Source organism: Pantherophis guttatus, chromosome 12 (genome assembly GCF_059756535.1).
Source record: "Pantherophis guttatus breed Tessera chromosome 12, ASM5975653v1, whole genome shotgun sequence".
Classification (NCBI taxonomy): domain Eukaryota; kingdom Metazoa; phylum Chordata; class Lepidosauria; order Squamata; family Colubridae; genus Pantherophis; species Pantherophis guttatus.
In genome coordinates, this window is record NC_142074.1 from 25667552 (window position 1) to 25690289 (window position 22738).

At 46.1% G+C, this 22738-nt stretch overlaps 1 protein-coding gene across 4 annotated transcripts; it reads right to left on the minus strand.

Annotated features, from left to right (window-relative positions):
- Positions 1-7618: 7618 nt before the first annotated feature.
- IL13RA1 (interleukin 13 receptor subunit alpha 1) lies at positions 7619-22439 on the minus strand. Of its 4 annotated transcripts, none has more exons than XM_034441663.3 (10): positions 21889-22439; positions 17997-18160; positions 16691-16820; positions 15264-15384; positions 12638-12816; positions 11884-12020; positions 10133-10280; positions 9606-9705; positions 9272-9399; positions 7619-8632 (listed from the first exon to the last, which is right to left on the minus strand). In XM_034441663.3, the coding sequence occupies exons 1-10, from the start codon at positions 21947-21949 to the stop codon at positions 8610-8612; spliced, it is 1191 nt and encodes a 396-aa protein (XP_034297554.2). In that variant the 5' UTR covers positions 21950-22439; the 3' UTR covers positions 7619-8609. The 4 variants fall into 4 exon arrangements, with proteins under 4 accessions (XP_034297554.2, XP_034297552.2, XP_087733688.1 ...); XM_034441661.3 differs by having other exon boundaries at positions 9268-9399; positions 21889-22080; XM_087877562.1 differs by having other exon boundaries at positions 12653-12816; positions 21889-22043.
- Positions 22440-22738: the final 299 nt, after the last annotated feature.

A 22738-nucleotide genomic window follows, 5' to 3' on the forward strand; every position in this document is an offset into this window, starting at 1 on the left:
TCCTATCCTATCCTATCCTATCCTATCCTATTGGTTCTGTTAACTTTGGGGTTTTAGCACTTTAACAACAGCCCACTGTAAAGCGGGGGTGGGGGAAGCAAACTACATATCTCCAAAAATATCAGTGAAATATTTATGAAAACAGAACGTAAACAAGTTTCGAGTTCTGGAAATAGGAGAAGAGCCAGGGTGCACAGAGAGTCGTGCGTCTTAAAAGTGAAACGAGTTCTTCTGCAAAGATCCTGCAGAACAGTGATGATGGACCTACGTCATATGTGTGACACACCATAACGTGTTGGGTGACATGCCAGTGTTCACCAACACCTGACTTTTTCAGTGGCTGTGAATAGGTAAAGAATTGTTTCTCTTTTGTTCGGGTGTGACCAGCACAGTCGAGCATTTTCTGAACTTTTGACACACCAAGCCCAAAAGTTTCACCATCGCTAATCTAGGATGTTTCCTCCTGCTCTCTACAATGCCCAGAGGTCTCTTCTTAACACTTTCCATTTCCCTGGGGAAGAGATTGGGCCACTCTTAGCATGGACATGCTTCTTATGCCCCTGGGTTTGGCTGTATAATAGAAATAATGCCGTAAACCTGGATTTAGCCATCCTTGCATCAACAGCCCTGGTGGCTATTCAGTTGGCTACTTTTAATTAACCAAGGCTTCATCGGAACGGAACAGGACAACTTACCACAGTCAACTCATCGTGGCCAGTTGTCTATGGCCAACTTGCCTTGGCCAACTCACCGCAGGAAAACTCGCCACGGGATTCACTTAGTTCCTTTTGTTGTTGTTGTTTTTGACCACGTTTTTGTCAACATTATTTCCTCTCATACATCAAAGGAAAACATTCTTATGACTAACAGTTTTTGTAATGCCTTGATGAATAATAAAAGGAATTAATCCCACTTTGAATTGTTCTGTGATGAGTTGGCCGCGGTGTGTTGGCCGCGGTGAGTTGTCATAGGCCAGCAGTCTCTACAACTCAGCAGGGTGTCGTTCAGGCAGTGGTAGGTTGCCCCCGGTTCGGACCGGTTCGCAAGAACCGGTAGTAAAACTGGTGGGAGGCTCCACCCACCACCCCGGATGTCATCATAGGCGATCTGTGCATGCAAGGAAGCGAGTTGAACAAGGAAGCGAGCGCGCGAGTGCGATCCCGTTGCGAACCAGTAGTAAAGGGAAGTAGAACCCACCCTTGCGTTCAGGCCAATGATGGATCTAAGGGTACCTGAGGTCCCAGCAGAGGTGGGTTCTACTTCCCTTTACTACTGGTTTGCAATGGGATCGCGCTTGCTTCTGCGCATGTGCAGATTGCCTATGACGACATCCGGGATGGTGGGCGGAGCCTCCCGCCAGTTTTACTACCGGTTCTTGTGAACTAGTCCAAACCGGGGGCAACCCACCACTGGTGCTTCTTGTCTGTTTATCAGGCAGAAATCCAACAGGGAGTGTTTTTGCCTGTCTGAATGTGTCTTGTTAGAAAATATCGGATGCTTCTTAAATAAGTTCCTGAATCCTCCTCCCCTCCTTGCATGAGAGGCTCCTACGTGTGTGTGTGTGTGTGTGTGTGTGTGTGTGTGTGATACTGGTTTAGTCATATGGGACTTCCTGCTAACTTTCTCTGCTTCCTTTTTCACGAAAGCTTAACCTTCGTTCATCCGCTGCCAGGGCATTTTTGACTCAAGGTAGCAAACCTCTCACACCGACTTCCCTCCCTATGAGGGAAGATGAGGAGAGATGATGGTGAGGAGTAATCGACCCCCTCTGGGATCCTGATCTGATGCTTAGCATGATGAGAAAAGTTGTCCCTTCCTGAACCAACAAAGGCAACATCGCTGCCCTTTGCAATTTTTTCCATGCCCCGTGGGTAGTTTTTAGAACATGCACTTCAGTTTCTTACAGATTGTGCCAATGTCTGCTCTCATAATTGTTGAATGTTCCTCTTTTTCAGCCCAAAGTCCATCATCAAAATAAGTTTCTGAAAGCGGGATGGTTTTTGTTATTTTGTCATACGTATCAGAGGTGGGTTTCAGCAGGTTCTGACCAGTTCTGGAGAACCGGTAGCGGAAATTTTGAGTAGTTCGGAGAACCGGTAGTAAAAATTCTGACTGGCCCCACCCCCATCTATTCTCTGCCTCCCAAGTCCCAGCTGATGGGGAAGAAATGGGGACTTTGCAGTAACCTTCCCCTGGAGTGGGGAGGGAATGGGGCTTTTGCAGCAACCTTCCCCTGCTACACCCACCAAGCCATGCCACGCCCACCAAGCCACACCCACAGAACCGGTAGTAAAAAATGTTGAAAACCAGCACTGAATTACGTATGCAATTTTTTTTAAAAAAAAAGTTTACATCATTAACATGCAAGATACGTTGTTTCACCTACAAGATAAAGTTTGCAAGATTTTAAAAAGCTGCTGTGGCATTTTACATCGGCCTCACTAAACTTCCTTTCAATGGGAAGTTCTCTGCACATTACAGCTCTCTGTATAATAGGCTGGTGGGGAAGCAGTGGCCATTCATAATAGCTCTGTGCTGCCCCCTGGCATCTGATGTTACTTCCTATAAAAATTTATATTATGCCGATGAAGCTCTGCTGCTGAGCTTCTCAAAGTCGTCTCACAGGTAGGAAGTGACGATTTCCCATCTCCGTGACATGTACAAAGCTCACAATGTACAATATTGCGGCTCTTCTTTCACAGAGATGGTTGCAAAGTCTTGAGAAATTACCTCTTTTTGTCATCCTTGTTCAACCAGAGTTTAAGGCTGCCCTTCGTTTTTTGCACAAGGTTCTGTTTTTATTTCATTTTATTTATTTAGTTTGTCAAATTTATACAGGAATAAGTATAAACATGGACATGAGTACAGGAAATGGGTACGAATAAATGGGTGCAGTAGGACAGGAATGGAAGGCACGCTGGTGCTCTTATGCACACCCCTTACAGACTTCTTAGGAATGGGGTGAGGTCTACGGTAGACAATTTAAGGTTAAAAGTTTTGGGGGTTTGAGGATGTAACCACAGAGTCAGGTAGTGCATTCCAGGCATTGAACGCTCTGTTGCTGAAGTTGTATTTTCTGCAATCAAGTTTGGAGCAGTTTACCTTGAGTTTGTATCTATTGTTTGCTCGTGTATTATTGTGGTTGAAGCTGAAGTAGTCATTGACAGGTAGGACGTTGTAGCAGATAATTTTGTGTACTACGCTTAGGTCAGACCATAGGCGGCGTAGTTCCAGGTTGTCGAAGCCCAAAATTTCAAGCCTGGTGGCATAAGGGATTCTATTGTTAGCAGAGGAGTGGAGGATTCTTCCCGTGAAATATCACTGGACCCGCTCAATTGTATTCATGTCCAATACACAGTGCGGGATTCCAGGCAGACGAGCTGTATTCTAGAATTGGTCTGACAAAGGTTTTGTATGCCCTAGTTTGCAGTACAATATTAGAGGAGAAGAAGCTTCGATCGTTTGAGATAAGTTACTCCAAGGTCCTTGACAGAGTGAGGGTCGTCTACAAGGTCACATCTGCCCAGCTTGTATTTGTTGTTCTGATTTATATATATATATATTTTGCCAATGTGTAAGGCAGAGCATTTGTTTTTGTTATCTGCGATCCATGCTGCAGACCTCCCCAAATTGCACACATCTTTTTGAATTTAAACAAGAAAAAGAAAACACCCTTCCACACTTTTCTTGAGTTTTCAACATCTCGGAATTCCCCAACGTGTCGGGGAGATGCTTCATTGATCTATTTAGGATTTGGAGCAATCAGTTGATCCCGTGCCCGATGTTGCTATTCCATTGGTATGTGACAGGCTGCCTTGTTACCATCTTTGGAAGCTGGGTACAGAAAGGAAAACAGCGAGAATCTAAAAATGAACAAATGGATAAATAAATGGGATCATCTGGGAACACCCTGTGGCCAATCTGAGACCCGACAACTTTTTATTTTTATTTTTATTTTTTGGCAAACCAATCCAAAAGGGATTCTTTGGCTAAGAAACAGTACAGGGAAAGATGCCGACTGCTCCAGTCCCTGGCAAGTAAGAACGACTAGCTTTTCAAAAGGATTCCTAGAATAGAATAGAGCTGGAAGAGACCTTGGAGGTCAATAATAAGCTGGATGGAGAGCAGCCTTGTGGGTAAAATGGAAGTTCCTGTGTTGGTCCTAAAAAGGATCTTCTGCTCTGATTCCATTGCCTTCCTGCCATATAGAAGAACAGAATAGAATAGAATAGAATAGAATAGAATAGAATAGAATAGAATAGAATAGAATAGAATAGAATAGAATAGAATAGAATAGGAGAAGAAAAGAACAGAGTTGGAAGGGACCTTGGAGGTCTTCTAGTCCAACCCCCTGCTTAGGCAGGAAACCCTATAGTATACCATTTCAGACAAAGGGTTATCCAGTCTCTTCTTAAAAACTTCCAGTGTTGGAGCATTCACAACTTCTGGAGGCAAGTTGTTCCACTGATTAATTGTTCTAACTGTCAGGAAATTTCTCCTTAGTTCTAAATTGCTTCTCTCCTTGGTTAGTTTCCACCCATTGCTTCTTATCCTATCGTCAGAGAATAGCTTGACTCCCTCTTCTTTGGGGCAGCCCCTGAGATATTGGAAGACTGCTATCATGTCTCCCCTAGTCCTTCTCTTCATTAAACTAGACATACCCAGTTCCTGCAACCGTTCTTCGTATGTTTTAGCCTCCAGTCCCCTAATCCCCTTTGTTGCTCTTCTCTGCACTCTTTCTAGAGTCTCCACATCTTTTTAACATCGTGGCGACCAAAACTGAATGCAGAATTCCAAGTGCGGCCTTACCAAGGCATTATAAAGTGGTATCAACACATCACGTGATCTTGATTCTATCCCTCTGTTGATGCAGCCTAGAATTGTGTTGGCTTTTTTGGCAGCTGTTGCACACGGCTGGTCTTCTAATCCACAAGTGACTGTCTAGTCGCTTCTTAAAAACCTCCAGTGATGGAGCGCCCACGATTTCTGGAGGCCAGCTGTTCCACTGGTTAATTGTCCTCACTGTTAGGAAGTTTCTCCTTAATTCCAGGTGAGGAGAAAGAAACTGTAATGTGATCTGTAGAGTTTTGACTTTGCCTGCTTTGTGGATCAGCCACCGTTTACACCGTGGATTATGGCTGAATAAGCAATAGTGGTGATTATCTGTAGGATGAGGGTGGAAGTTTGTTCTCTGAGCTTGTGGGTTGGTTTCAAAACATTTCAAAACATTGAAGAGCCTTGGTGGAGCAGCGGACTAAAGTGCTGTTAAAGTAGCACTTAGCTTGCCTGCAATTACTGCAAGTTCAAATCTCACCAGGCTCAAGGTTGACTCAGCCTTCCATCCTTCCGAGGTAGGTAAAATGAGGACCCGGATTGTGGGGGCAATAAGCTAACTTTGTATAAAAAAGAACACCGCTTAGGGGGGCCTGAAAGCCCTACTAAGCAGGTATATACAAAAGTATGAAGGCTATTGCTTAACGCATTGTAAACCGCCCTGAGTCTCCGGAAAAGGGCAGCATATAAATCGAATAAATAAATAAATTTCGTTATTAAGTTAGGTAACAACTTCAGCGGAATTTAGAGAATTTAATAATAATAAATAATTCCCTAAATTCCGCTGAAGATATTACCTAGCCTGGTAACAAAACATTCGGAAACCAACTCACAAAATTGGGAGAACGAACCTCCACCCTCGTGGCTGAGCATGTCAGGGAAACACAGCCTCTTGTGGTATATTCCACAAATCGTGGTCACGAAAACCAGGATGTCTCGTGACTTCTTGTGACCCAACCTGCCTATTGCCCTGTGCGTAATTATGCTAAAGATGGGGGTGTACACTTAACAATTTAGCAACCCTGAGGTGCTTCCATCTTCATCTACCTCAAAACCTCAAAGAAGAAGTATAAGGCATACATTTGATCTGGCAGGTTTGTGAAACAGGAAGAGGTATTAGAAGAAGCAGCAAGCAGAAATCAGAAAGAGGAAGCTGCAGGAAATAGGTAAGTTTTGGGCTGGTGTTTCAACACTCACAAAGAGACGGTGCAAACCCCCGTTGCAGGAGATCTGCATCGGTCTATGGTAGCCCAAAAGCAGAAGTCCGACAGCAAAAGGGGATATTTTTTAAAAAGATTTTTATCCTGGCTTTAAAAAAATAAATAACTCAAGGAAGCAAACATACTAATACGCCTTCATCTTCCTTTCCCCACAACAAGAAGTCCTGGGAGAAAAATTGAGAGAGAGCACAAAGTCACCCAGCTGGTTTTTCATGCCTAAAGTGGGACTATAAAGATTGATAAGGAGGTTGATAAAAATACATTGGCTGTTGCAAGGTTGCTCCTCGGCTGCTCCTGACTTTGAGCAGTTCCCAGGATCCTGCTGGGAGTGAAACATGCTGACGCCAAGCCCTTGGGAATCCTTTAGTCTGCTAAATATCCGGGGGGTGGGGGTAGAGGAGACGTGACAGCTTTCACATCCATCCCAGGAAGTACAGGACAGAATTGGTCTCCACTGGGAGAAGGAAGGGGGAGTTTCAAAGAGTGGGGCGATAAGCCCATTTCCTGGGTCTCCTCAGGTGGCATTTGCATGGAGATGAGACGGAGAGATTCATCTATCCGGCAGATCAAGTCTGGGGAAGGAGATCCAGTTGATCACCAGGTCCAAACCAGCAGTGGGTTTCAGCAGGTTCTGACCAGTTCTGGAGAACCGGTAGCGGAAATTTTGAGTAGTTTGGAGAACCGGTAGTAAAAATTCTGACTGGCCCCGCCCCCATCTCTTCTCTGCCTCCCAAGTCCCAGCTGATCTGGAGGGAATGGGGATTTGGCAGTAACCTTCCCCTGCCACGCCCACCAAGCCATGCCACCCCCACAGAACCAGTAGTAAAAAATTTTGAAACGCATCACTGGTCCAAACCCATCAAGCCAACATCTCAAATCACCTCTGGGACTTGAAGGCACTTTCCAGAATCCTTTCTGGGTGTTCCTGCCATGTTCTGGGTGAATAGCTGCCTACCTCTTTATTCACCTGGGTGTGTCCTGAACCATCATTGATGGCTGTTATTTTTATAAGCTGTCTTGCAAATTAAAAGAGAAACAAGGGAGGCCACCGCTTTGTTTTGAGAAACCGTAGGCAGTAAATCAGTGGTGAAATGTAAAATTATTTACTACCGGTTCTGTAGGCGTGGCTTGGTGGTGGTGGGGGTGTAATGTGACCGGGTGGGCATGGCCAACTTTTTTTTTTTTTTTACTTTTAAAAGCATTTTTTCTACAACCTTAAGAGGTTGCAGAAAAAATGCTTTTAAAAGTAAAAAAAAAAAAGCCTCTGATGATTGTGCAGCTCAGCTGGGCATGGAGGGGTACCTCAGGGATTTTTGCTACCGTTCTCCGAACCACCCACCACCATCACTACCGGATCCAGTGATCCGGTCCGAACTGGGAGCATTTCACCCCTGCAGTAAATGTCAAAATACAAAAAGAAACCCTTGCTGACTGGCCTATGGACGTGGGAACAAACCAATGAAAAAAAAGGCTCACCAACCCCTAAGAATATCAGCTGGGGTGGGGTGGGGGCTTACAAGCGCTAATCCGCAAAGTATATCATAAAACGAAAGTAGTTTCTTCCATTAGAAAAAAAAAAGTATCATTCATTGTTTACATAAAATGGCACAGCTCAACAAAGTTTTTACAGAACCTGAAAAACATAACAAATTAATCTCAAGGCTTTTCACAGTTTTCTAGGGACAAAAAAAAATAGGTTGCTGGTGAAGATAAATTCACCAGCTCAAAAACACCACTGTAAGTGTAAACATGGATCTGGACACGCAGTCAAGTCCTTTCGCGTAATTCGCTGGATTGTGCAACTGCTCAGCCTTTGGGTTCCAGCCAAGCTAACAATGATCTTGTTCAGCTTCAGATCTGCGGTGTCATCTTATCCTCCCCAGTGGTCTCAATGCGCTTATCACGGCTACCGCATCGAAACCTGACTTAAGCAATTAAGATATGCGTAAACCCCTTCCTAGACTTTCTACATTCATGCGCTTGTGACAAGCAAGTGACCGGGAGAAAAAGGGCAATAATAATAATAATAATAATAGATGCAAGCATCACCAGTCTTGCTTGCCATTTTGTCTCCTTTTGAGAAATTCTGGCTTCGTCCTGATGGGGGGCTAGGTTGCTATCACACCGTTTGCGTAGGGCTAAAAGCTTTACCAGTTTGATTGCAGATGGCTGTGTTGCTGCTGAACTGGCACGCGTGTATAAAAACACCAGTCCTTTAGAGTTAATGTTACTTCACAGAAGCTACCATGTGGCTTGATATTTAGTTTTCAATAACTTTGGGGACAAAGGTTGTTGCTCTTCAGTTGCCAGTTGAAGAGTGAATTTCCACTGCTCCTGTCTGCATTTGCTGGATCCATCAAGGTGTGTTCAACGAATAAGCGAATGCGTACAAAGGTCTTTCTCCAAGAGGTCACCCATCACCTCTTGAGATGAGTCTTTGTCCTGCAGCATTGGGCTTGCTTGGTTTACATTCAGAAGTCGTTTGATATAAAGACAGCAACTTGACGTTCTCATTTCCTGTAGGCGTTGCGAGTAGAAGCGCAGGTTTTTCCTTGGCTAGCTCATCTTGTAGTCTGTTTCTAGAACAAGAGACAAACACAAGGCCAATGAAATGCGGCAGGCAGAAAGTCAACAGAAGAGTCCTCAATTGCCCTCAACGGCATGATAGCCCAACATCCTTGAAGAACTATAACTTCTACTTAGGGGTAAACCTGGTTAGATTCCCTCAAAGGTTGTTCTTGAAAATGTTGGGTGGGATAGGGTGGGTCATGAAACAGACTCCATAAGAACAACTCTACTTATTACACTCTCTTAACTCAACTCTTAAGAGTTTTGAAAGCCCAACAGTTTCTTCTTCTCTCCTCTTATACTTGAGAAAATGAAGGCAGGTCAACCTTGAGTGTCTTTCTTCTCTTTCAGGGCTAAACAGGTGTTGATGTAGCCGCTCTAGAATTCCATATTCAAGGTTATCTCTGTGCTTCTGTACTAACAGTTGCAATCATGCAAAGTACTAAATGTGACTAATATTAATTCAGATTTGCATTTCTGTGGCTTAGCACATTGAGCCAAGCCAACCCATATCCTTCTTCTGTATTCTGTGAAATGGATTCATTCAGTAACTAGTTGTTCAACTTTTAAGTGTAAATATATTCCACAAAGAAACCTAGACCATCATCCCCACTCGCTGTATTTTTTTAGCCTGAGTTTCCTTCACCTACTGATTGTATCGGGTTTAATGAATTCGGATGGATATTCAACCGGCAGGTAATCTTCTCTCTGATCTTCAAACATTCGTTTCAGAACTTTTTCAGGGTCAGGAATTTTCGGGAAGATCAACAGCTGAATCCTGCAGAGTGGAGAGAACCAAATAATCAGAATATTCCAGATTGGGAGGTTTGGGTTTTCCCACATCTTTTCCATGGGCTGGGCAATGTAATATAATAATTCTTTAATACAAGCCTTCCTTTGTTTTCTGGCTTCCTGACAGATGCCCAGCAACAATGCAGATCGGGGAAAAGGAGCATCTCGCAGTCCCTGCAATTAGTTTCTTACCTCTTCAGATAAACGAGGAGAACGATGGTCAGGATTGCAGCACATAATGGAATCGTGACAAACAAAATAATGTTCACTGTTTCAAACTGGTCCCGATTATCTAAAAAAAAAAAGAGGCAAGGACAATGACACTGTTTCCAGGTGAAGCTAGAAGAACGCAAGAACAGCCCACCGTTGCTAAATCATTTCCTTCAGAACAGTCAAGGAAGACTATGGAAACTTCACATGGTTGGAACCTCAATTTAGACCAGGGGTCGGCAACTTTAAACACTCAAAGAGCCACAAAGGTCCTAACTGGAAGCCCCCATTCAATTCTGGAGCCGACCAGAACTCCGGTTCCCCCATCATAGTCTCCTTCTAGCGCGGCAACCGAAAGCCCTATCAATTGTAGAGCTGACCAGCAACAGGGAGCCGCAGCAGAGGGATGAAAGAGCCACATGCGGCTCCAGAGCCACAGGTTGCTGACCCCTGGTTTAAATTAAGCTGAACCAACTTGGTGGCTTAGTTCCTTAGAAACAGGTACTCACCCCAGGGCACCGCCTCGCTCCATTCACTCCAGAGACCCCGTGCTTCCTTGCAGTTAGTGCCCATCTTGCCCAGCACTGCCCTTACTCTGAGAGTGTGGTACTTCTTTGCCTCAAGGGTGACGGTTACTTTGGTGTTATCTTCTATAGGCTTTAGAAGAAACATGGACAGCTTTTCATCGTCTACTCAACCATCACTAGAATGGGGTTTCTCAAGATCAGCAACTTTTTTAAACAAAATTTAATTTTATTGATTTTTCTATTAAATACATTTCTTGGTGCTTAATAAACATCGTGTCGTCTGGGTATTTAGTTTGCTTAACAGTACAAATTTGCATTCTTAATCTCCACCCCTTTTTTCCAACCCGTTGTAAAATAGATTCCATGTTTGATAATATTCTACATCCTCTTTCAGTTTTAATTTTCAGTGTCAATCTATCCATTTCTGCACAATCTAATTATCTCTTCATCTCGCGGTATATCTTCATTTTTCCAGTATTGTGCGAAAATAATCCTCGCTGCTGTTAAGACGTGTAATATTAAATACATACATACTTTTCTTATCAGGTTTTCCTGATATTATACCTAATAAAAACATTTCAAGTTTAAAATCTACATGTTTCCATATCATCTTTTCTATCCACCTGTGTATTTTTGCCCATTTTTTTTTTTTTTTTTGCTTTGGTACAAATCCACTACAAATGATAAAATGTGCCCATTTTTTGGTTACATTTCCAACATTTGCTAGACATATTTTTAAACATTTTAGCTAATCGAAAAGGTGGTAAATGCCATCTATAAAACATTTTATAAGGCTGCTGGAGAATTCTGGAAATTGACGTCACTTGTCTTAAAGTTGCCGAGCTTGGAAAATGCTGTCTTAGAAGTTTTAATGGACTTGACAGAAAAGGATCTCCAGATCTGTCTTTGAGGAAGAGTGAACCCTACTAGCAGTGAATGGAGAGAGGGGTGCAAAGCCATAATTTCTGTCTCCTTTGTGTGAAGTTGGGTTTTGCCAAGGAGCAGGCTGCTTGGAAGAGACACATTCATCATCTCTTGGGTCATCTTTCTCTTTAAAGGAGGAGAGATCCTTTACCTCATGAAGGGTTAGAGTTGAGGTCCCCTTTTATATACCAAGAGCTGTATGATGCAGGGACCCCTTCCCTGGATCAGGGCAGGAGGTCTTCTCTGCCATGAATCAAACCTGGTTCTCTCCATTTCCGTTGGGACAATTGACACCAAGAATTCCCCAACCAGAATGGCCCAAAGGAATTCTGGGAATTTCAGAGAGAGGATTAGAAAAATCAGCCATGGAAAATCTAAGGTCTCCACTATCTTCAGAGACGATATTGCACCAAGGGACATATCATATGTAAGAGTCTACTTTCAGTCTTCCTGAGTGGGATCTCCCTGGATGAGGTTCGGTGATCACACTGTTGTGATCATCATCATCATCATCATCATCATCATCAAATCTACATTTATATTGCTTCCTACAGAAATCACATCACCACTTACAATTTGTCTCCAGATCTTCTTTTGCCATCTTGGCTACGAATTATGGGGATTGGAGTCCCAGCCCCTCAGGAGTGCTCAGGATTAAATTATTGTGGTTTAATTGTACCAGAGATGGAGCCTCAAAGCAGTTTGCAGACAACTCGAGATAATTAACTCTACATTCCATGCGCGATATTTCAAGCAGTAAAACGCTGCTTTTAAAAAAAAGAAACGAATTAAACACTAAGGCAGCTTACCTCTTCCTTAACGCCATTGATTTCAACATTATAGCATATGCCATTCCAGGAGCTGGGAGGGTGCCATGTTAGAAAATGAACATTACTGCCCTGCACGATTTTCAGATTTGATGGTGGATTAAGTTTTATTGGATAATCTAAAAGAAAAACAGACAAGGAGGTGCTGCATTCTTGTTCTAAATCCCATCTTCATTATTCTTACAAACACATCGAGATCAATCAACTGTCATGATGGGGATGAACTTCTCTCCCAGTCCCCACATGCTTCTGGTTCTTGGTAAAACTTCGCCCGTAATGAAGCATTGGTTGGCTTAACGATCACCGCGAAAAAGATAATAAAATCTGTTCGTCAAAGGATCGACCTCTTTTAAGACAATTACAGCATACGACCATAACGGGCAAGCACATTGGCGGTTGTGACGCATATTTTGAGTGGCAGGGAGCCGCAACAGAGGGGTGAAAGAGCCACATGCGGCTCCAGAGCCACAGGTTGCTGACCCCTGGGCTAGAAGGAGGCCTTCCTTCAAAACTGGGACCGTCCACCAGAGCAGGGGTCTCCAACCTCGGCAACTTTAAGACTTGTGGACTTCAACTCCTAGAGTTTTTCAGCCAGCTTTGCTTTGCTGGCTGAGGAACTCTGGGAGTTGAAGTCCACAAGTCTTAAAGTTGCCGAGGTTGGAGACCCCTGCACCAGAAGATAGTCCTTACCTCCTTTAGTTTTCTTACAAAGACCCCACCAAGAGGGAAAACCTACCAGGCTTTTCTGTACCTTCCTTGGTAAGCACGCACACCGGCTGGATGTCTTCCGAGTTGCTTCGGAGAGAAAGGACCAGGGTGCGTTCTCCGGAACAGTTGATCGGAAAAACACATCGGAAGGTGTCTCCATCGACGCTACGATTTGTGCATCGCTGCCTTTCTTCCAAGTTGTCGTGCCTGAAGGTGGGTGGATAAACAGATGTGAGCAAGATTCTTCAATCTGTGCACCAACAAACATAGCCACACAGTGTTAGTTTCTGTGCTGCAGAGAGTCAAGGAGATGACCTCAACAGAGGCATGTTGAAAATCTTGCCTAGAGAAGGAGGGCTGAATTTTCTTTTTTAAGACCAGAGCAATGAAATAATATCCAGAAGCCTTCATAATTGAGCGGTAGCAATATTTGTCAGCATTGTTTCTTTAAAATCTGGGGAACTCTGGAAGTTGAAGTCCACCCATCATAAAGTTGCCAAGATTGAGAAATGTTAAACTATGAGGAGGAGGAGCAGCAGAATAAATCATTGCAAGGTTGTGTGATTACAGCCAACCTAAGCCAAAATAATTTAATAGCCTTATAATAGTAGATATTTGTCTGTTATAGCTAAAAACTTTATCACAACTTCAAACAGGAATCACATTCTAATATCCCCATTTTCTCCAGTCTGGTTCAAAAACAAGATAAACCTTTGAGAAATATTATGAATTACTAAAGGATTTGGAATGCAGATATTCTGTTAGAAAGCAATTCTTCAGAAATGCTATTCTGAAATCTAGCAACTCATCTTTCGGACGAGCCGTGGAGATTGGCTGTCTGTCTAAAGACCTTCAAAAAACATTTTGAAACATCATTCCCTTAAATAAACAATGTCATCTTATTTTAATTTATCCAAGAGGTCAGCCTGCAGCACAATTTTAAGGACTGGGACGGGGTCCAAAACACAGCAAAAATTTAAACCAGATTTAAAAAAGAAAACTTGAGGATGGAGCTTGCCACCCATGACCGATTTGAAGTGTTGTGATGAGAATCGGTCTGGCGGGTGTTGCTGACAGGCCCCAGCTGAAGAGTTTTTCCTCCAATTATCTCCCTTGATTTAATCTGCCTCTTAATGGTGAAAAGCTCAGCTATTTCTGGATCTTCTTTCAGAGTTTCCACTCGAAGATCCAGATGGATTTCAGGAGCCATAAACACTAGATTAAAACCTTCTACAGTTCTGTCCTGGAACTTTGGAGTGTGAAAAATACAAAAGCCTACTGAATATCGATAGTTGACTTACAACATTCATACAACAAAGCTGTTGTACAACAAAGTTGTTGTACGACAACATACAACGAAGTTCATTTAGTGACCTTTTTTTTTTTTTTAATTTGATTTATATGCCGCCCTTCTCCGAAGACTCAGGGCGGCTTACAATGTGCTCAGCAATAGCCTTCATCCTTTTGTATATTTATACAAAGTCAGCTTATTGCCCCCACAAACTGGGTCCTCATTTCACCTACCTTAGAAAGGATGGAAGGCTGAGTCAACCTTGAGCCTTGGCAAGATTCGAACCCTGCAGTAATTGCAGGCAGCTGGTCTTAATAAGCTTAATAACAGGGTGCCTTAAACCCCTGTACTACCAAGGCTCTTTGAACTTACAATGGTACTGGAAAAAGTGACTTATAACTGATTTTCATATTTATGACCGTTTGTTGTGGCCCGTCAGCGGCCTGTGCAGATTGTAGCTGATTCGACAACGAGGAGGCTGGTGTGGTGCTGCGCCAGCAGCCTGTGCAGCTGGTGCTCGAGTTGGACAGTGAGGAGGCTGGAGAAGATGTGGTGCCAGAGGTGGGGATTCAGCCAGGGCCTTCAGAACCTCCAGAAGCTCCTTTAAGTGAAGAGGAAGAAGAGAAGGAGCCTCTTCTCAATGCACGGGCGCGCAGAGCTGCCAAAAGGCAGGAGTGGCTCCTCAGGAGGAGGTCTCCTCAAGAGTAAGGCTTGGGGCTAATTGGCCACTCCTTTAGCCTATTTAAGGAGGAACGTCGATTGCAGCAAGCTGTAGGGAACAACTTTAGTTCACTCTCCTTCGCGTCTGGATTCTCTGCAAAATTGCTTCTGGGCTTTCGGCCAACTCTAGTAAGACTGTGATTACCTTATCTTAGAATTCTTGTAGGCTGTTAAGGAAGTTTATTAACAGCCTTTGGTTGAAAAAGACTGAGTTATTTGAGTAAAATAAGCTTTGTATAGATTTTGTGTGTGCTGCATTCTTTGGGGTCCGTAGCTGGGGCAGAACCTGTTGCAGCATCCCTACAGTCAAGTGATCAAAATTTGGACGCTTGGCAACTGACTCATATTTATGATGGTTGCAGTATCGGGGTGGGGTGTGTGTGTCATGTGATCCTCGTTTTGCGACCTTCTGACAAGCAAAGTCGAGGGGGAAGCCAGGTTCACTTAACAACTGTGTTACTAACAACTGCTGTGATTCACAGCCCTGGCAAGAAAGGTCATACAGTGTGGCAAAATTCACTTAACTGTCTCACTTAGCAACAGAAAATTTTGGGCTTGGTTGTGGTCGTACGTCGAGGACTAGCTGTAGATGACACGGGCTCCCGTAAGGGCGAAGAAAAGAACAGGGTTTTCCAATACAAACCAGAAGGAGAGGCTGTAGCTGGTGTCGCGTGGCGCTTGCCTTCCTCGCTTCCATGAACAGGCCATCCATTCCATGTTATGACAAACGCAGCTGACGTTCGTAGCTCCCGTTTCTGCTTTCCCTGCAAGGGGCAAAACCAGAACATCCATCTATTCCAGAGGTCTTCAAACTTGGCAGCTTTAAGACTTGTGGACTTCCAACTCCCAGAATTCTCTGGCCAGCTATCAAACTTGGCAGCTTTAAGACTTGTGGACTTCAACTCCCAGAATTCTGGGAGTTGAAGTCCACAAGTCTTAAAGCTGCCAAGTTTGAAGACCTCTGGTCTATCCACCTGCCCAAAAGCAAGGAGGACAGCCTTACATTCCCTGGGTCTGAAATTCCCAGCTTAAGCCCAACATTAAATTCACCTGCCCAAATAGCCTTTGCCATCCTTAAGGGCAGCAGATTTCCAACCTTGGCCACCTTACGACTTGTAGACTTCAACTCCCAGAATTCCTCAGCCAGCATTGTAAAGTGGGCAAGGTTGGAGACCCTCCCCTGTTCTAAGGCAGCGGTCAGCAACCTGTGGCTCTGGAGCCGCATGTGGCTCTTTCATCCCTTTGCTGTGGCTCCATCGCTCAAAATATGCATTAGAACCGCCAATGTGCGATACCCGCTGGCATGCGAATTATTGAGCTTTTCGAGCCCCCGGTAGGCCAACCATGGATAAATCCAAGAAAAGAAAAATTTCAGAAGAAAACAGAATGTTTAATTTAACTACATATGCTAGTTCTGTGGCCTCTCAGGAAATAATCAGGTACGGGAAAGGTTTTGTGGCTCCCGGTGTTTTCTTTTCTGTGGGAAACGGGTCCAAATGGCTCTTTTGAGTGTTTAAGGTTGCCGACCCTTGCCCTAAGGGGTTTGGAATTAAAACCCCAGCAGACAGGAAAATCCTCAGGTAGGGAAATAACAACTCCCAAACTCCCCACCCCCAACCATTGTGTTTTCTATTAGCAGAGACCGGATCTGTGCCAATCAAAATATTTGCACCAGCATCCAAGTACGTGTGTGTGTGGGGGGGATCTTGCTCGTGTTCCTGTCAAAATCGGTGTGCAAAAGGAATCCGTGTCTGTGACCCCCCCCCCTTCGAAGCAAGAGTGGGTGGCCTTGCACAGCTGCTTTAAGGAGGCACCCAGACCCCCTCCTGGGCTCTCATCTTGCACCCTCCCAAACTTCCGTGCGCCTTTGGCTCTCAGGCGCTGCCCGGTCCAGTTGCCAGGCTGGTGTTGAAAGGCTCCCAACCTCATTGCTGGTTTGGCTCCAGAGATGCGGCCGACTCCTTTCTAGGAAAGAGGTCTGAGATGTTTACATGTGAGGAGGCCGCTGCAATTCCTCGAGACATCAATCTTACGGGAACATCTGCATAAACCCTGCGGCTGGAGACTCACCGTTCTGTTCCAGAGGGATCTCGAACAATTTTCCTTCGTCACTGTTGTTCCTACAAGCTGTTCGTAGCCCAAAAGACATGTTTTTCCCCAGCGGGACCGCCATTTTCTTGGAAAGGGCTTCACTCCATGTCTAACAAGGGGAAAGGGAAGGACATATAGGCATCATAGGATGATCCCAGCAGGTCTCCTGGGGGGGAAAATCTCAGGGGTTCCCTGCCTTATTATGCCTCTCGGTTTCTTTCTTTTTCTTTCTTTCTTTCTTTCTTTCTTTCTTTCTTTCTTTCTTTCTTTCTTTCTTTCTTTCTTTCTTTTCTTTCTTCCTTCCTTCTTTCTTTCCTTTCTTCCTTTCCTTCTTTCTCTCTTTTTCTTCCTTCCTTCTTTCCTTCCTTCCTTTCCTTCTTTCTCTCTCTCTTTCTTCCTTCCTTTTTCTTTCTTTCTTTCTTTCTTTCTTTCTTTCTTTTTTCTTTCTTTCTTCCCTTCTCTCTCTCTCTTTCCCTTCCCTTCCCTTCCCTTCCTTTCCTTTTCCTTCCTTCCTTCCTTCCTTCCTTCCTTCCTTCCTTCCTTCCTTCCTTCCTTCCTTTCTTTCCCCTCCTCTCTCTCAGCTCCACAAGGATTTGCTAGGTCAGGGGGTCCCCAAACCCCAATTCTCAGCCCAGTACCAGTTTGCGGCCCATTGGGAACTGGGCCACCCAAGGAGCGGGCGAGTGTTATAAATTATAGGCTCACTTGTGGTTGTATATGGGGTACTGGTAATCCTTGATTTACAGCCCTTCAAAGTTAGGAGGAGAAAGTGACGTACGACTGTTCCCCGTCCTTACGACCGCCATAGCATCCCCACAGTCCCATGGGGATCAAAATCTGGGCACTTGGCAACCGGCATGGACTTATGACGGTTGCAGCATCCTGGAGTCAGGTGGTCCCTATTTGAGACCTTCCCAGCTGGCGTCTGACAAGCAAAGTCAACGGGAGAAGTTGGATTCACTTGGCAGCTGCAGCCATTTGCTTAACAACCATGGCAGAAAAAGTGGTGAAATCAAGAGCCGCTCACTGAAGAGCTCTCTTGCTCAGGAATGGAAATTCTGGTCCTGATTGCGGTCGTAAGTTGAGGACTCCCTGTAAGCGATTCACCAGAGAGGGGCCACTCTGAAGAAGGCCCTGCGGAGTTCCTGGTTCCCCCCAGGAAAGAAAATCCTTCTCCGATTGTACCAGCTGGACCCATCCCCACCCGAGCGGCCCTCCTGAGGACCAGCAGCCTCTCCCCCACGGACCCCCTTTCCCCAGAGCCCCAAAGAAAGAGGAGCCTCACCTCTTGGATCCAGGTTTTGCCATCGAACAGGGCCGTGTAATACATCTCCCCACAGGGATAGCCGGGCGGGAGCCTGACTGGATCCCACTGGACGCTCAAGATGCAGTTGCTCTCATCAAAGACGTAGCTGATGTTGGCAGGGGAAGGCAGGATCGAGAGAGCCCCTAGGAGGGAGGGAAGGAAGGAAGGAAGGAAGGCAGAGGGAAAGGTAAGCCAGGGCTCGCTTGCCAAGGGGACCCTCTCTTTTCCTCTCCCCTTTCCTCTTCCTTCTTCCTTCCTTCCTTCCTTCCTTTTCCTTTTCTCCTTCTTTCCTTCCTTCCTTCCCCTTTTCTCCTTCTCCTTCCTTCCTTTCCCTTTTCTCCTTCCTTCCTTTCCCTTTTCTCCTTCTCCTTCCTTCCTTCCCCTTTTCTCCTTCTCCTTCCTTCCTTTCCCTTTTCTCCTTCCTTCCTTTCCCTTTTTTCCTTCCTTCCTTCCTTCCTTTCCCTTTTCTCCTTCTCCTTCCTTCCTTCCCCTTTTCTCCTTCTCCTTCCTTCCTTCCTTCCTTCCTTCCTTCCTTCCTTCCCCTTTTCTCCTTCTCCTTTCTTCCTCCCTCCCTCCCTCTTTCTTCCTCCCTTTCTCTTTCCCTTTCTCTTTTCCTTTCTTTCCCTTCCCCCCTCCCCCCCCCCCATTAAAAGGCCAAGCAGGAACTGTGACTCAGAGCAGAGTGATTCAGACACTTTGATTTCCAAGAGATCTCTGCAGGGGGTCAACTTCAGAGGCCAGATCTTAGAGGATTCCGTCACAGGATGGGTGGGGAGAAAAGGGCAGGAAGGGGCTGAATTCTGGAACCCGAGTGGGAGGGAGTTTCAACCCAGAAAAGTCCGGCAGAGCTTGGTGGATTAAAAATAACCACCTTAAAAACATCCCTGCCCCCCACAAACCACCATTAAACTAAGCTGTAGTTTAGCAAGTTAGGTGAGTTTGCCCCGTGAGTCTATCTGGTGACTTGTTTCTGACCCCCTGTAAGATTAGGATCCCAGCCTAATTATGATTTCGTAATTCATTTCACCGCCTGCCGTTTTGTCCGGCAGTTGTGTACACCCCACACGCAAAGAGAGGAAACCCCAAGATAACAGCCCCATGGTGCAATTTTGGAACAGCCCCGTAGCTCTGCCCTCGGCTACAGCTGAGGCTGCCAGAGCCAGGAGCCAGGCTGATGCCAGGAAGGACGGGCAGGGGGGCACCTCAGAGCTATTCCTATCTCCTGAATCACCCCCGGGGCCACCGAGGGTCTCCAGCCCTGCCTTTGAGTGGCCCTCCCAGCCGAGCCCCTCATTCTGAGCAAGAACCCCTTTTATACCAGTGGTCCTCGACTTACAACCACAACTGAACCCAACTTTTCTGCTGTTAAGTGAGACATTAAGTGAAACTGGCTTCCCCCTTGACTTTGCTTGTTAGAAGGTCTCAGAAGGGGCTCACGTGGCACCAAGGGACTCAGCAGCCCAAGGGGCTCCTGATCCAGTTCTAGAGAGGAATGATGGAGTCTGTCATCTGCACCTCCATCACTGTCTGGTTTGGCTCTGCAACCCAACAAGACAGACAGAGACTTCAGAGGATAATTAGAACTGCAGAAAAAACAATGGCTACCAACCTGCCTTCCGTTGAGGACCTGTGTACTGCACGAGTCAAAAAGAGGGCTGTGAAAATATTTACAGATCCCTCGCATTCTGGACATAAACTGTTTCAACTCCTACCCTCAAAACGACGCTATAGAGCACTGCACACCAGAACAACTAGACACAAGGACAGTTTTTTCCCCAACGCCCTCACTCTGCTAAACAAATAATTCCCTCAACACTGTCAAACTATTTACTAAGTCTGCACTACTATTAATCTTCTCATCGTTCCCATCGCCCATCTCCTCCCACTTATGACTGTACGACTGTAACCTTGTTGCTGGTATCCTTACAATTTATATTGATATTGTTTCCTGATTGCTTATTTGTTCCCTATGACTATCATTAAGTGTTGTACCTTATGATTCTTGATGAACGCATCTTTTCTTTTATGTACATCGAGAGCGTATGCACCAAGACAAATCCCTCGTGTGTCCAATCACACTTGGCCAATAAAGAATTCTATTCTATTCTATAATTACGAGCCAGTTGCCAAGCATCTGGAGTTTGGATCATGTGACTGTGTGGCTACTGCAACAGTCGTAAGTGTGAAAAACGGTCATAAGTTACGCATTTTTTATTGTGCCGCTCTAACTTTGGATGGTCTAAATGAACTGTTGTAAGTCGAGGACCAACTGTAATGGTTGTCCGGTGAAGATGAAGCCTCTCTTTGGTGCAGACGGCTACCAGTTGAGCTGCACCACCTGGGAAGGTCTTTTGCCAGTCCGCAGCCTGGGGAAGCCTTGGCAAGAGCTGACTTGGGCACCACTGACCCAGGGCTCTGCCCCAGTTGGGCCAGGGCAACGGAGCTGTGCTTACTCACTGCTGGAGGGGAGGCTCCTTCCCCCCCCTGGTTCTGGGGAGGAGGGGCAGGGAAAAACCAGATGCCCTTTCCTAACTGGGTGCCTTCCGCATCATTCCCCACCAGGGCACCTGAGGGCAGAGACTCCAACACACCCAGGTGGCATCAAGTTGGAGACACTTCCCTTTCCAACTCCTTCCTTCCTTCCTTCCCTTTCTTTTTCCTTCTTTCCCTTTCTCCTTCCTTCCTTCCCTTTCATTTTCCTTCTTTCCCTTTCTCTCTCTCTCCCTTCCTTCCTTTTTTCCTTCTTTCCCTTTCTCCTTCCTTCCTTCCCTTTCTTTTTCCTTCTTTCCCTTTCTTTTTTCCTTCCTTCTTTCCCTTTTTTTTCCTTCCTTCTTTCCCTTTCTTTTTTCCTTCCTTCCTTCCCGTTCTTTTTCCTTCTTTCCCTTTCTTTTTTCCTTCCTTCCTTCCTGTTCTTTTTCCTTCTTTCCCTTTCTCTCTCCCTCCCTCCCTCTCTCCCTTCCTTGCTTCCTTCCTTCCCCCCAATCATTAGGCAATTTTAACAGCCAATATTTGCAGGATCTTCCCTCCAAAGGAAGCAAAGAAGGGGAGAGGACCCCCTCCCCCAGGTTTCTCCAGGAGGTGGGGGGTGGGGAAATCGCACCCCTGCTAAGAAAACTGCTCCTTGTCTTTATTTATTAATTTCATCCATTTATCTGTTCCGCTTCTGTACCCACCCACCCCAATTGCCTTTGGGTGGCAAACCACATCACAACAACGGACGCCATAAAACCAGGTGCAGCCCACCACAATGGATCTGTTTGGGGAAAGACCCCATTGCACTGTGGCCCCCTCCCACCCCCGTCAGGCGGACCCTGGACTACACCTCCCATCAGCTGGGAGCGTGGCCAGAGGCTGCTCTTTCCCTGGGGCTGTTTAGAGGAGGGGTCTCCGGGAAGCGCCCGTCGGCTCTTCTCTACCGCCCTAACCTGATTTGCCACGATATGGCAAATATCGTGTTGCCATTGTCGCTATTCTCTACTGATGTTGTTGTTATTACTATTAGGTTACTACTATGACTCCTCCCGTAGTCTGGAATCACGTCCCCAGGGCAGCAACGAAACAGACCCTTGGAAATCAAATGAAAGTAGAAGTGGCAAAAAAAACAAAAACCAACGTTGCGTCTTTGAGCGCCTCGCTTTTACTTCTGGGAAGTCGAATTATTCAGCGCTTCAACGGAACGCCTGGCGAGGAGAGGATGGGCTTTGTAGTCTAAAGCCCCCCCCCCATCCCCAGTCCCCCAGCCCCCTAGGACGGCGGGCTGCGCAAGGCTGAGCGGGCTGGGGATGATGGGAAGTGCGCTCTCTCCCCGCGAGGCAAGCGGAGCCCGGAGGGGCCCCGGGAAACGCCCCCCCCCGCCCTCCAAGCCCCTCACCTGCGGCCAACACCACCCCTGCCAGGTGGGCCAGCAGCTGCGGCTGCCACGGGAGCCTCATCGGCGCGGCCGGAGCTCCTGCCGGATCGCTCGTTCGCTCTGGCTGCCGGGGCGGGCTCAGACGGGAAAGCTCCGGGGTTGGGGCCGCCCCGGCCCGCCCTAGCCGAGGTGGGGCTTCGCTGCACGGGGCGGCTTCCCCGGGAAGGGCTGCGGAGCCTCTGAGGGCGCACAGAGCGCCACCCCGTCCCCACGGCAAGCCTGGGCTTGGGCTGCGGGGGAGGCGCGGAGGGAAAGCCCCTGCCCCAGAATAAGGGGGCTAGGCGAGGCCGGGGACCCCCCCCCCACCCCAGGACCGGCTCTGCGACGAACGGAGAGTGGGCTCCCTGCTCCCCCTCCCTCTTTTTCATTTCGTTAACAATTGCAATGAAAAGGATACAAAGGAATACAAAACAAAAGCATCAAGAGGAAAATGGAAAGTGTAGAAAAGAAAAGAAACCATAACGATACAATAAAAAAAGAAACAAATATATAAATGTATTCTCCTTCAATTCAATTCAATTCAAATCTTTATTGTGTGTGCACAACACACCTGCAATGAGATTGGTTGAGCTCCCTCGGTGCAAACCCCCCCTCCCCCAACACAATGCAACTCACAGCGAAGACAGAAAATCCCCAACCCAATAAACCATATTAACAAAACAACCCAGTTCTATTGCACCAGTGTGAACACGTTACACGTTGCACGGGCCCTGCAGTCCATCATACTATGTAGTTAGGAGGTTATTTCTCATTCAGGAGCCTGACAGCCCACGGATAAAAATTGCTCTTTAGCCTGTTTGTACCGCTGACT